Raw genomic sequence first — 13,494 nt, forward strand, 5'->3', positions numbered from 1 at the left:
CACTTTCCTGCTGGTACCGCCACAAGTTGACATATTAGAAAAATCAATCTAGATCACGCCAGGTTCTTCTGAGGTAGTAACGTGAAGCATTTGTATTCTGACGGGTCGATCATTCGGATAAATAGTGGAATGGTAGGGTCCATGTGAAAACAGAGCCCAGCATCAGTACCCTGAAACTCAAACAGCTGCACTGATTTCAGTCATTTGATTATTTACATCAGTGCTGTTGTGATAGGTCAAAATGTATTTTTTTAAAAAGGGCTCTTATAAATGTAATGAGGCTGAGAGTACGGCACCATCATTAGTTATGACAAGTAAAACTGCGGGGGAAAAAAAGTCACAAACCGTGTCTGTATTGAGTTGCATGAAAAAACATACAATGAAATGTAGCTGCAATAAATACCAGCATCCTTATTCAGGCTTCTTTCAATGACATCTCTCCATCTCATGGGATCAGTTGTAAAATCACCACAAGACACGATTTCAACCACTTTGAATTATAACACCGTTTTTCATCCACCATTCTGCAAATCATCACATCGAATAACTCAATTCTTGTAAAGGATGACAGGATCTGTATCTCCAGGTGGCTTTATTGGTCCCTACAGCTGCTTATGACACGTTTTAGCATCAAAATGTTTAAAATAGTTCAAACAGTTTCTGTCAACCTAAAACAGTTAAAACTATGAATAACATAACAGATCAAAGAGACAAACGGTTTAAAACAGTAAATCACTTTTAATTTAGTTCTCTCATCGGCAGGTGAGTTCATTTTAAACATGATGACAATGAAGTGCATCGGTAGAAGAAGCCCAACAGGATTTGATACATGCTCCATTCAGACGCGTCCGTGAATCCACACATTACAAGCCAACATTTTTACTCAAATAAAACCACTACAGTTCAGCTCTTGACCTGATAGAATAAAAAGATAAGACAGATCCATCGCTAGATACAACGGTGGCAGCAATACACAGGATTGCCCAAGCAGTAAAGTACACGTTCCTTTAAGAAACAGGGAGAGAGAACGCGAAAAAAACCTAACCTCTGGGTTTTTAAATCCCCAATTCAAGTAGTATTTACCCTTTTTTTCATGTGTTTGCGTGTTTTGATTTGTTTAATAAATTCAAGTTCAGCATGAAAAACAAAACAAAAAAAAATGACCAAAAAAAAAGTCCAGATAATACATGTGTTGGTGGAGGAGAAGAGGAGGATAGGAGGAAGAGATGGAGGAGTAAAAAGGAGTGACATTCTGGATTCCTCAGAGGGGAAACAAAAAGCAGCAGGTGAGAAAGAAGAAGAATTAGGTGGAGGGAGCTTGGGGAGGAGGATGCAGCCATCTTCATGAGAGACAGATGTTGAGACTGGCTGTTGTTTTCAGCAGGAGCTGGCGCGACTTGCCGGTGAAATCTCTCAACCAAACCTGCATCAATTACTAACAGAAATCCCTTCGTAATACTTGTAACTTTCACATGTAGGAGAAAGAATGAGGAGGAAATGAGTCAGAAATCAGGCTGTGTGTGTAGCAACCAAAAATTCTGACATTAAATGAATCATTCCCTCTAATTTTTGCTCCTAGGTGCATGTAAAGAAGAGTTCTTTGTTATATATTCTCCAATTGGTTCCTGCTGCAGTAAATCAATAATCACTCAGAAGTTGGATGCAACTAGTAATTCAACTCAGGTTTGGAGCCCGGGGGGCCTCACTGACGCTGGGCAGAGTAACGGCCCTCACTGGGCCCGGCACCTCGCCCGGAGCCGAAGCTGGGTTTCTGTGCCATGCCTCCGCGGGTGGGGGGTCCTCGGGGTCCACCGCCGCCTCCTATTCGCTCTCTGGGACCACCAGGACCTCCTGGACCCCTGGGCCTCATGTCTCGCCTGTCGCCCTCCCTGGCTGATCGGGTCTTCTTCTCCTCCACGTTCAGACGGACATCGCCTCTGAACTTAATGGGCTGAGAGGACGAGAAAAAAAGATTTAAAACTCTGATGGACTGAAGTTTTTATATTTTCAAGCCACAATGGTCTAAACTATAAAATTAAAAGGATGTCAGTTCCAATTTTTAACTGGGCGATCTCAATATGTAAATTCATTAAAATACTAACAAAAAGGAACACAGTGAGAACAATAACTACCAACAGAAAGTGCCTCAGGGTATTTAAGAAATGAGCACTGGGCTCTTGGCAAATAAATGGAGCAGAATCCGAAGAGAGAAACATTAAAAACAACAGTCCCTAAAGAAAAACTAATGAGCCTGAGACGATGTGTTACCCTGTTGCTGAGGATCTTCTGTACAGGTTCAGAGTCATCAAACACCACAAAACCAAAGTTTGGTAGCTTCCCTCCACTGTTGATCCTCAGCTCCAGGACTGTACCATACTCTGTGCACAGGGGACAGGGACATTATTCACACAAGTATCCAACAAAACACTTTGCTTGATGCACTTATAGCATTTGTCATAGAGTTCTTCAAGGAAGGGTTCAATCAAATCACATTCACTATATCATGTGTTTTACACTTTAATACCAGCGTAGTAACATCCCACTTACGTTCAAAGAACTCCTTGAGTTCAGTCTTGTCCACATCGTGAGGAACATTGCCTACGAAGAGCTGCTGGGCGTCGGGGTACCTGGACACCCTGCGACCCTCAGTCTCCCCCTGCTCACCTTCCCGAGCTGAAGCAACAATTCAACAGGTCGACACGGGGACATTCGTTGTGAGAATACACGTACAATAACTATATGGTTAGTGAGTGTATTCGCCAGTTATGTCTTTTTCATTACTTACAGGACATTTCTAACTAAATCATATGCTGGGTGTGTTAGAATGTGCGTCACCAGAATTTAAGCCCCATCCCGTGTGTGGTTTTTAAGGTTGTTGGTGCATGTTCATGTGCCAGAAAACCTTCATATTCTCCCACAATCCACTGCAGTTTTGCTAGTTACCAAAATGCAAGTGTAAGCTCCAAACAGAAAGACATTTGTTCTTTACTTCCACTGATAAATGTGTATTTATGTTAGCAGCATGTGAGTTATTCATCCTGACTGTAGCTGGCAGTGCCATCTTCAACAGCACACATCAGATGTTATCACTGGGACGTACCTGGTCTGGGTCCTCTGTGTACCGGTGGAGGACCTCCAGGCCTCTGTTCCCTCGGCCTCTGGTCTCTCTGTGGTCTCTGTGTTGTTGTCTGGGACTCGGGCTTCACCTCCGCTCTGGGCTGAAAGAGTCAACAACACACTTTTGTAAGAAGAGAAAGACCAAGCAGGTTTTTTTTGATGTTGGAGTCATGACTTCACTTCAGGCACATAAAGAACATGTTTGATTAGCATCATGAAGGTCCAGCCTGCAGGAGGCATTTGTGTCCTGCTGCCTTCATCTGAACTCAGGGAAACAACTACAACTACTCGACTTTGTGTAGATTCAGGACATAATGCTGTCAACACACCCATCTGCTCCCAGACATTTGTCAGAATGAGACCTCCACTGTCTTTAACAGGATTTGTTTTCCTAGAGAAAAATCTCTAAGAATTGAAAACTCAATATTGCTCTTGCATTTTGTCAAATTTCTGTAATAAAGGTACTTAAACACTTGACTAACTTTACAAATTTAGCTGGAAGATTAACCTTATGAGTGGAACCAGCAAACCTACCGGTGCTGTGGGAGGGGCTTTGACGACGTGTGGTGGGATTCCTGAGACTGGGACAGCCCCGCTGGGTGGGAGGTTCTTACTGGTGACGGATGCCCATGAGAACGGCTGTGGGATGACAACAAAGGAGATATTTATCTCATAACAAATTGTTATAAATTCTAGTATTACATCTGTGCCTCAATGACGCCAATTCAACTGTGTAAGCAGGAGTGATGAAAAGCCTTCTCACTCCATCTGTACGACATGATGGGGAAAAAATTGTACATCACTTCTCCAATTACTGCTGATTCTATCGAGGAACCCCTTTTGTCTGATCTTATTTAAGTTTTCTTCATCTGTGCTAAGAAGAGTTATTTTTCTTGTTCAGACCTACCCTGTTTTCTTCTGGAGCGGCGGGGGTGGGTTCAGCGGGCACGGGGGCAGGTTCTGCTGTGGGTGGGGCGCTGACAGGGCTCTTGCCGTCTGTCTGGTCTTCGGTTGTGTTTGTGTCTGTTTGTGTGTCCAGCATCGTCTCAGGCTTCAGCTCCACAATGGCGGCCTCAACCTCCTTCTCCGCCTCTGGTTCCGGCTCTGGACTCACTGGTGCCACTTCCTCATCATCACCGGGAACCGTCGGCTCTGAGCTGGAAGGGACAAGAACCAGAGAGCTCCACTGAATGCACTATCCAACAATGTACATGAATTGTAGATGCAAATGAGAATGATTTACAATGCGTTTTTAATTACTCTGGTACTAAATAATGTGCGCACTTGAAGGGAAAAGTGTTGAAGCTGGACTCTGGGAACCACAAGCCTCTGATACTTACCAAGTTACAGGGTCGTAGAAGGGAGCAGACTCCTCAGCAGCGACGTCAGGGGAGGGGACCCTCTCCTCGATCTCCTCCACCTCATCCTCAGACTCTGAGGAGTCACAAACAAAAACATGTTCACAAGTCCCACTAAACCTGCTTCATTGTCAAAAACATGTCATTGTGTCACCGTCCCTGCTCTATAAGAACGGACTCATGTTGCTCCAATCCATTTTCCCCAAGCCACATTTCATCTGAATATTAAACTTAAACAAAATGTGCTTTGTCTGCATTTGTGTACATTACCTAAATACTTCTGCAGAAAACCATCAGTCATTCTTCTGAACAATATATCTACCATGATGTAGTCTTGTAGTTAAATTTCAGATCTCATGCTTTTTTCTCATGTTCAGTTTCTTATTGTGTCCCAGACATCAAAATTAAGGTTCTTAAACTTGTTCAACTGTCATAAAGATGCAGCAGTTCAAAGAAACACGACCAAAGTAGCTGAATTATGAGGGCACAGCGCTGATAGGAGCTGTGTAATAACTGAGAAACCTGCCTCCAACTCAATTTATCTTAAGCACAATAAAGCCAAGACCTGAATGATCGTGTCTGTAGAGATGATGAAAAGGCAGCCATGAGAAAAACAGAAAACTGAAACTTGGTGATGCACAAATAATTTTAAATCACAACTTAAAAAAAAAAATGTTCTCACCTTCTGGAGGCTCAGAATCAGAATCGCCAAACACCTCGTCTTGGTAACGGAACACATCGTTGTGGACATAGAATTTGTTTGCAACAGTACCCTGAAGGATAGTACAACAGTACATCAACTTCTGCTGCAACAAAACGCATTGATCAAGCTTCAACATACACATTACAACTATTGGCAGAAGTGAAGAACAAACCTCAGGTGCCAGCACGAAAGTCTGCATGAACTTCCTCATGGGCTGCATGTTGTTGGACAGCTCGCCCATCACTTGCACCACCACACCCTCATTCAGGGTGGCATGGGCATCAACGTGCCTGATCTTGGTGTGACAGTCACGGAAACTCAGAGCCATCACCCTCTTATGGATCTCCTGGAGAAGAGGAGTGCAACATTTCATGTTTACATGATCAATGGAATACATTTACATTTTTAATCTACTATTGACAAGACATTTTAAAATGCATGTTTGCTTCTCCCCTTTGTTTTGATATTTTGCCCAAACAACAATTAGCTAAAGCACAACACCTGCAGCTAACAACAGAAGATACAAATCATCTGTCCAAGAAACCCATCAACAGCTTCTTAAATACCTCCTTGCAGAAAACCTTAACTGTCCTTTTTGGATAAAACAGCTCTAACAAACAACTTTCCTCTCAGCACTGTAGTCTTTTTTTCCACTCAGTGTTGGTACGTGGGAGTTGAGTGCAGTGCTGCTCTATGGAAATAACCTTTTTGAGAGCTGTTATCTGCTGGATGAAGCCCACTTACAGATTGTCCATAAACGGCCTCGACTGGTTTGCCGTTGCTGTCCAGGCCGCCGTGCACGTAGGAAGAGTTCTTTCCATAAAACCTGAGCACGAAGACACAAAGGTTCATTTGTTCCATCGAGGACAATTTAAACAAATGAGGTGCTGATATATGCAAATCAGTGTTATGTATTATTTGCAGAATTAAAACCACCAAAGTGCATTACTCAGCAGAAGTGCAACAAATTCACACTCCAATAATAACACAACAGACGGACAGGTGATGGTCGTACCTATGCAGGTAGTCGGGGGCCTGGTTCAGGAGTGTGTAATACTGTCGGACAAACTCTCGCCCGACCAGCTGGGCACTTGGCTTCTCCATCACCATTTCTTTGGTCAACTGGAAATCTCTGCAAGGAGGAGTAAAGGGTTAGACAAAGTGGTGTTCTCCTTGACATGAATATGCATGTATAATGTAATGTGATTTAATGTTCAGCTCTAGTTATCTGGTATCAATCAATTTTGTGTCAAGTTTTGTTCAAAATTCAACTGATAGATTTTCCAAATTACTACATTAAAAAGAGAGACATGTAAGGATATAACTGTTGGTACGACAATCAGTTTGTAGATGAAGAGTTTTCACACAGCCCAGATTGGAAATGTGAGGATTTGCTGCTTTTTTCTGCACTGTAATCAAATATCCCCAATTATGTCCTAACAATGAATGTGTCTTTAGAGTTAAGAGGTGGAGGTAAACATATGAGACACTCGTCTTCTTCCTGCAAAGTTTGAACTTCCATGTGGCAAAGCTACGCGTGGATTACGAGACACTATGACAACTGTTATGGAAACCAACAAGCTGGACAGCAGTTTGTCCTGTTCGTTACTTTGAAGTAACTTTGGCCCAGACTATCACACATGCATCACTTTGCATTTCACAGAAGCCAAAACACTTCTGAGATTGTACATTCCTGTGATGATGAATCACCCTGCCGTCCTAATTGGAGAGCAGTCAGATGTGATCTCAGCGACAGTTTGAAGTGTAAATCAGGTAAACATGACCTCAGATTTCACATCAGCGAAACATAGCCTCTCATCGTGTTATGGGCACATTTTAATTCATTTTTCTGGACTGTGTTGAAATGCCAGCTGCATGAAATGTTTGATCTGATTCTGACGAGCGTTTTCTGCCCCATCTGGGTGCACTGACATGAAAACAGTCCGCCCAAGGCATTGAAAACAAACTCAGACATTAGCTGTTTGTTTTCATACCAAGCGGTTAAAAATCTAAAATTGCACAGTCATTGCACTCAAATAACACTTCATCAGTGCAGCATCCTCTGCTGCCTTTTTTCTACTTTACAAATAAACCAATGCTCATCAACTCTAGCTGATCTGAAGTCACTTACCAAGATAGAAGTGACTTTCAAGCCTCATGATATATCATTTACCATTTTTTCCTCCACTAAAAGCTTTCTTTATTTCTAAGATGCTGCTTGCACATCCAAAAAAAAAGGAGAGCCCGAGAACAGGGTGCAGATTGCTGTGAAATTGGATTATATTTAATAGAGAAAGTCTTTTCTGTCTCAACTCCAGACAGGTGACTTTGCTTGTTGTTAAAGTAACCGCTAACTACGGCTGAATAGCAGCCTTCCAATGAGCACCTTTGGACTGAGTCCATACTCAGCCTCTGAGATCAATGGATGCCAGTTACAGTAGCGAGATGATGTATGGAAGTTCCTGATGGACAAATATTGCGGACTTTGTTGCTGAAGTAATCGCTGACTGCGGCTAATCCACCTTGGTACTCTATTCCCTGTTGCCACACTGTCCTGATTGGAAATGGGGGATTGCCCTACCTAGCTGCCCATTTTCACAGGAAATGTGCGACAATGCTGAAACAAATAGCACTCCACAAATCATGTTGTGAAAAACTTAAAAGGCTGCAACATGCTTAAACAGACCCTTGTTCACAGTTTCCTGGAAATCTTCAACTTGATAATCCTGTTTCTTTTAAATGCAGGCATTCACCTACATGTTTGTCAAGCTAGGTCTCTAGTCTTTCTAGCCGATTACCTGGAGGGGAGCTAATGTAAATGAATGATCCGTCTGATGGGTGATATACTAAGCTTTTGTAACTGTCAACAATGTCTGACTTTGTCAAGGCCTGTGTGTACTCAGCCCCCAGCAACTGGTTCCACTGATGCAAATCAAATTCAGAAAAACAAACTCTGAAATATGTACCTTAATAAAAAATAATAATACATTTACAAAAATATCTTCAGTTATTTCTTGCAGTGACTGAGTGCTCTGGTTTCTGGCAAGCCCTGAAGCGATGAAAGTGTCAGACAGAAATATTAGGTCAATTTTCAACCCGTCTTGATCATTTTGTTGGATTTACTGACACAAAGGAACTGTGTAAAATATCCCCAGCCTTCACCACTCACCAGTAAAACACAAAGAACATAGTCAAACAGTTTAAAGTACATGTCATTAATGATCAGGACGTTTAAACATGCAAATACACCGGCGTGGTCCATGAGCTACCAGGGGAACAAGTGCTCTCTTTAATGGACTGTCTGCCACACCTGTCCACACTACGTACGGCCATCTGTTGTTCTGGCAATCTGAGCGACCAACACACAACCGGCAAACATGAGCAGACCCATCAGACTAAAGCCAATCACTGATGTGAGGCGGCCAACGACCTCAAGGTGTGCTCAGACTGATCCAGTGTTAGCAGCTAACATCAGGAGGCTTTGGTTTCAATGGATCCCAGGTTATTTGAAGAATGAGTACATATAAGGGCATGCTGCACTGTAGCAGTCGTATCAGAAAGCAGCTTGTGTTTAAAAAAAAAAAAAAAAAAAAGTACGAGCATGGCATGCAGACAAAGGCCACGCCGTGCCTGCAGTGACGGTGCCATTCGCCGTACCGACCGGCCTACACACACTCATCATCCGTCATGGCGGCTCGAGATGTCGGTGGGACTTTGGGCCATTTTCCAGACATAACTTAGGCTTCAAATGGCACCCTGGCCCGACCGCCACAGAGCTAAACCCCGACAGCTGAACGAGTACACGGCCCCCTACACTAGGGCAGACACGGGCTAGGTGCGTTAGCTCGGTCTCAGGCTCAGGAGCAGCCCCAACACGTGTCCCGGCCGGTCACCGGCTACTCTTACCGTTCTTGACGAGCTAAGCCGGCTAGCTACATGGAAATGCGGGAAAATCTATAGAGCAGACATGGGACATTATGGAAAACGACGAGTAAGGCGGTTAGAAAAGGCAGGGAGGGAGGGAGTCACGACTGGATGAGAGCTGGAAGTGGGCTACACATGGGCCGTGGATACGTCTTGGAAATCCAGAATGAAGCCAGGCAGCGGTGGCGACGGGTACACCCGCCATTTCAACAAAACAAATTATCACATGCTGGTAATTTGATGATAAATAAGAGACGTATTAATTGACTTTGAGTTATTAGGAAAAACCGCCGTGCTAATGCCTAAGGTTGCTAACAGCCACCCTCTCCTCACCAAGCTGTAGACGGAGCCCCGAAGCGCGACCCAATTAATGTACCGAACACGTCACATGAAACGAACAATGTCGCCTGAAAACGTATTTCTGAGAGTTTAATCAAAGAGAAGAACTCACCAGCGGGTCAATTATCAAAAATAAATCGATGATTTAGAAACAAGTGATTTCTTTGAATCACCTCAGCGGCAGCCTGAAACACTAGCGGCTTCACAACGTGCTGGAGTGCTCGGTTACCGGTTTCAGCTCCGCAACCGAACATGACATCCCGCCCCTCACGAGTCATCTGGCGAATCAAATTGAAAGAATGTGACGCATCCACCAATCGTATAGCGCTACTGCAGGGGCACCTCATTACAGCCAGTCACAAAAGGTTCTGTCGCTACCTGGTTTTCTTAGTATGGCCAATCACGTAGCAGTGATGGTTGAAGATGCGATGGTTTTACCGGCTGGCGTCTACCGGTTTTTTTGTGTCACAGCTCGCGGTGCACCAAAGACACTTCACCGCTTGGGGGCGACAAAAGTTTATTCGGTGGATTAACTGATTTAATTAAAGCGAATGACTCATCAAATTATGCTAATTATGTATTAATGTATAAAACACTGAGTCTGTGCTATTGTTTTCACTGAGATTTGTGTCAGAGAGGAGAAGAGAAAAATAAATATACATTACTGTACATTGGAAAATGTTAAATTAAAGGCTCAATGCAAACAAAAAAGAGAAATAGGCACAATATTTTCACACTCAAGGTTCACTTACTGGGTTCCCTAAAGCTCTCAACCAGATACCATGGTTTATATCAGCCTCTCATCGTGTTATGGGTCCATTTTAATTCATTTTTCTGGACTGTGTTGAAATGCCAGCTGCATGAAATGTTTGATCTGATTCTGACGAGCGTTTTCTGCCGCATCTGGGTGCACCGACATGAAAACAGTCACATGTTAAAGGGACTATTCACCCAAACATGAAAGTCATCATTTGCAACGCTGAGGTTTGCAAACTTCTCCTTAACAACCGGGTAGCTGGGGACTTCTTTAGATGGAAATCATAGCCTCTGGATCTGAGATCCCAAAATGATTTGAAAAGACGTTATTTACACCCTTAATGCTCGTGCACCCACTTCAGGCTTTTAGATTAGCAGCTACACTGAAAGATTTCCGTTTAAAAAAGAAGAGTTTGACTGTGTTGGACAAGCTATATGGAGCTATTTTATGCTTTTTTTAGTGGATTTTTTTATGTTTTCAAACAAGTCCCCATCTACTTCAGTTGTTTAAGAGAACTTTGCAACACTATTTTGCTGTAAAGCTCCAGAAATGCTTTTTGGACTACGAATTTTTTTTTGTGAGGGTAACTAGATAACAACTTAATTTTTCTTTTTGGGTGAACTGTTCCTTTAAACCATCTACAACACAGCAGGTGTGTATACGAGCTGCACAATTATCCTGTTTTTACACTAGAATGAATATTGTAACATTGAATATCAGTGAATCTGTGATGAAAGAAAAAAAATCCACATCCATTTTTCTTTAAAATATCTGACCTGTGACTTTAAAAATGAAATCTTTCAACATCCTCTAATCAGAAAATGATGTACCTGTAATAAACTTGGTGTGTTTGTGTTTGACTGAAATGTGTCTCTTTATGTTCACCGATTTCTCTGGTCACCGTCGACATGAACAGGTGTAACTTCTTTAAACTCTTCACAGTGACATCTCCCTGCAGATCAGAGTACAAAACACTTAGTTCCAGAAGCAACTGGAAGAAGGACTTATATTAGAAAAAAAAACTGTATTAGATTACAGTGGCACAGCCGCCCTCTCCCCCTCCCCCTCAGCTGAGAGGAGGGACTCTGGCTTTGTGGACGAGGCTCGGCTGTTGTTTCACATTCTTGACACTGGAGTCTGGATGAACGGGTGGGGATGGTAACAGGGTGCTCAGATCTCCCTCTCCAGTCTCCCAGGGGACCACGAGCAGCTCCGAGCACAGACCTCATTATTTACAGTACACGCTTTGTTTTTACTGGATGTTCTTGTGGTTCACGTTGCCTTATTTTATGGCTCCTTTATGTTTTCTTTAGGCTGCGGTAGGCCTTGTACGAATAAATACACAAATACTGCATGTTTATATCCAAAGCCAACAAAGAGTTCGCTGTGTGACATTTATGATTCTCTAAATCTTTTTCATGTGGGTGGTCTCATCTTTTTTCAGTGTTTGGGTGATTTTAAAGCCACATGGTATTGCAGTATTTTCCAGTGTTTGTAACACACTCTAAGCGCATTTTTGTGTTGGAAAATGCATAAAAGCACCTGTTTGAACTCCGGCCCAGAACCAGTAGGTTATTTCAGCCTGTTTAGGCTTGATATCCTTGTTTTATTATCCTTATTATATTACATGTTTATTTTATAGCACATCCACACGGATGTTTTCACTTTCTGCCTGATTAGAAACAGTTTTATGGTGAAGTCAACACCAGCGCTTACTGATTATTTTATATGAGAGGTGACAAATCTTGAATGAGCTTCATGAAAAGATCACAGTCAGCAAGCGGCGTTCAAGATAGAGCTCAAAGTACAAAATGAATATGTGGCTTCAAGGGAGTTTGGTCAACAGTCACACATCCAATCTGTCAACCTAACTACACCCACAACAACCACAGAAGAAGAGAACAGTCAACTGCAGTGGACTGTTTTTTTGTTTCTGTTAGTTTATCCTTTAGGTTTATGGAGTCTGGCTTTGCTACTTCAACAAGCAGATGTTCTCATAATTACTGAAAAAGTTCAAAAGAAGAGCTTTTTAAGAGCAGATAAAATCAAAAAATGTAAAGTCTGTTAGGTTGTGAGACGTTTCAACAGTCGAAGCCAACGTCTTTAAAGGCAAATTATGTAGGGTTTGACAGTCCGTGTAAACAAATAATTCCAAAATGAGACATCTTGGATATTTGTTGAGTCTCACTCTCAGATTGTTGAAGACCAACACTTTGGGTTAAGCGATTCACCAGAATCGTTTATGTCCAGAAACGTCAGAAGACACAACAAACTGAGCAGAACATATGAAAATAAAAGCAGAGGAAAGAGTCTCTGCAGATACAGACATCACTGCACACTTCTCAGGGACAGAAATGATGAGAGGGAGTCAGTATCTAGTTTTTGGGGAAAATCCTGCATAGCTACCTTTTAAAAATACTTGTACTTTGAGTTTGTATTTGGCTCCAGACAACAATGTTTTCAGTTTCTTTTCCATGAACTGAAATTTCTGAACATCTTCCAGTTCTTTCTTCCTCATTTCTGACTTGATTTTGTGTAACAAGCACTTGGTCCATTAGCTTGATGCTAACACACAATCGGAATTTCCCAACAACGTGCTAATTTTTGCCTCACATTGTATATTAATAGTTATTTTCTTGAGGCAGCAGATGTGTTGCCTGAACCAACAAACAGTACTGAATTCCTCAGATTTAGATTTAGTGGTAGTGAACCACAAACGCGTCTTCATACACAGTGGTAACCTCTCTGTGTGATCTGCAGCATCTGCATTTCAGGCATCTGGCTGACTCTCTCATCCTGAGCAGTCAGTGTAACAGCAGAGAAAACTCAACATGTTGCTTATCACCATCATAGACAAAGAATTCCAGGTTTTAGCAGCCACAGACTGATCACACTTGAGAGAGAAGAACCAGAGAAGAAAACAGGCGAACACAGACAGAGGGGGCTTGTTTGGTCTCCAACTGGACTCACGAGAAAAATGTTACTGCTACACAAAGACAGCATTCAAGCACTTGATATAAAAAAAACAAGGATGAGACCAGAGACTTCTGATATTTCAACTCCGAGACTGATAAAAATGTGGCGTTCTCTGTCAACTATGAAACCTTGTTAAATCGTGCTTGCAAACAAAATGACTCATGGAGCCTCGCTGATCCCACGTCAGATCATCTCAACAAAAATTCCTGAGCAGAGGGAAAGAAACGCAGATATGAATGCATGCAGAGATTTCCAAATCTTTTCACAATCTTTTATTGATGGAAAGAGTTGTGTTGTGCTCTCAGTGTCAGTAGAAACAT

At 42.4% G+C, this 13,494-nt stretch overlaps 1 protein-coding gene across 1 annotated transcript; it reads right to left on the minus strand.

Annotated features, from left to right (window-relative positions):
• Positions 1–718: 718 nt before the first annotated feature.
• g3bp1 (GTPase activating protein (SH3 domain) binding protein 1) lies at positions 719–9,712 on the minus strand. Its single transcript, XM_030397106.1, has 12 exons — positions 9,554–9,712; positions 6,194–6,310; positions 5,923–6,004; positions 5,351–5,524; positions 5,158–5,248; positions 4,458–4,551; positions 4,025–4,274; positions 3,652–3,756; positions 3,101–3,218; positions 2,548–2,673; positions 2,269–2,378; positions 719–1,951 (listed from the first exon to the last, which is right to left on the minus strand). The coding sequence occupies exons 2-12, from the start codon at positions 6,286–6,288 to the stop codon at positions 1,703–1,705; spliced, it is 1,494 nt and encodes a 497-aa protein (XP_030252966.1). The 5' UTR covers positions 6,289–6,310; positions 9,554–9,712; the 3' UTR covers positions 719–1,702.
• Between the last annotated feature and the right edge of the window lie 3,782 nt (positions 9,713–13,494).

The sequence above is a fragment of the Sparus aurata genome, chromosome 18, assembly GCF_900880675.1.
Source record: "Sparus aurata chromosome 18, fSpaAur1.1, whole genome shotgun sequence".
NCBI lineage: Eukaryota > Metazoa > Chordata > Actinopteri > Spariformes > Sparidae > Sparus > Sparus aurata.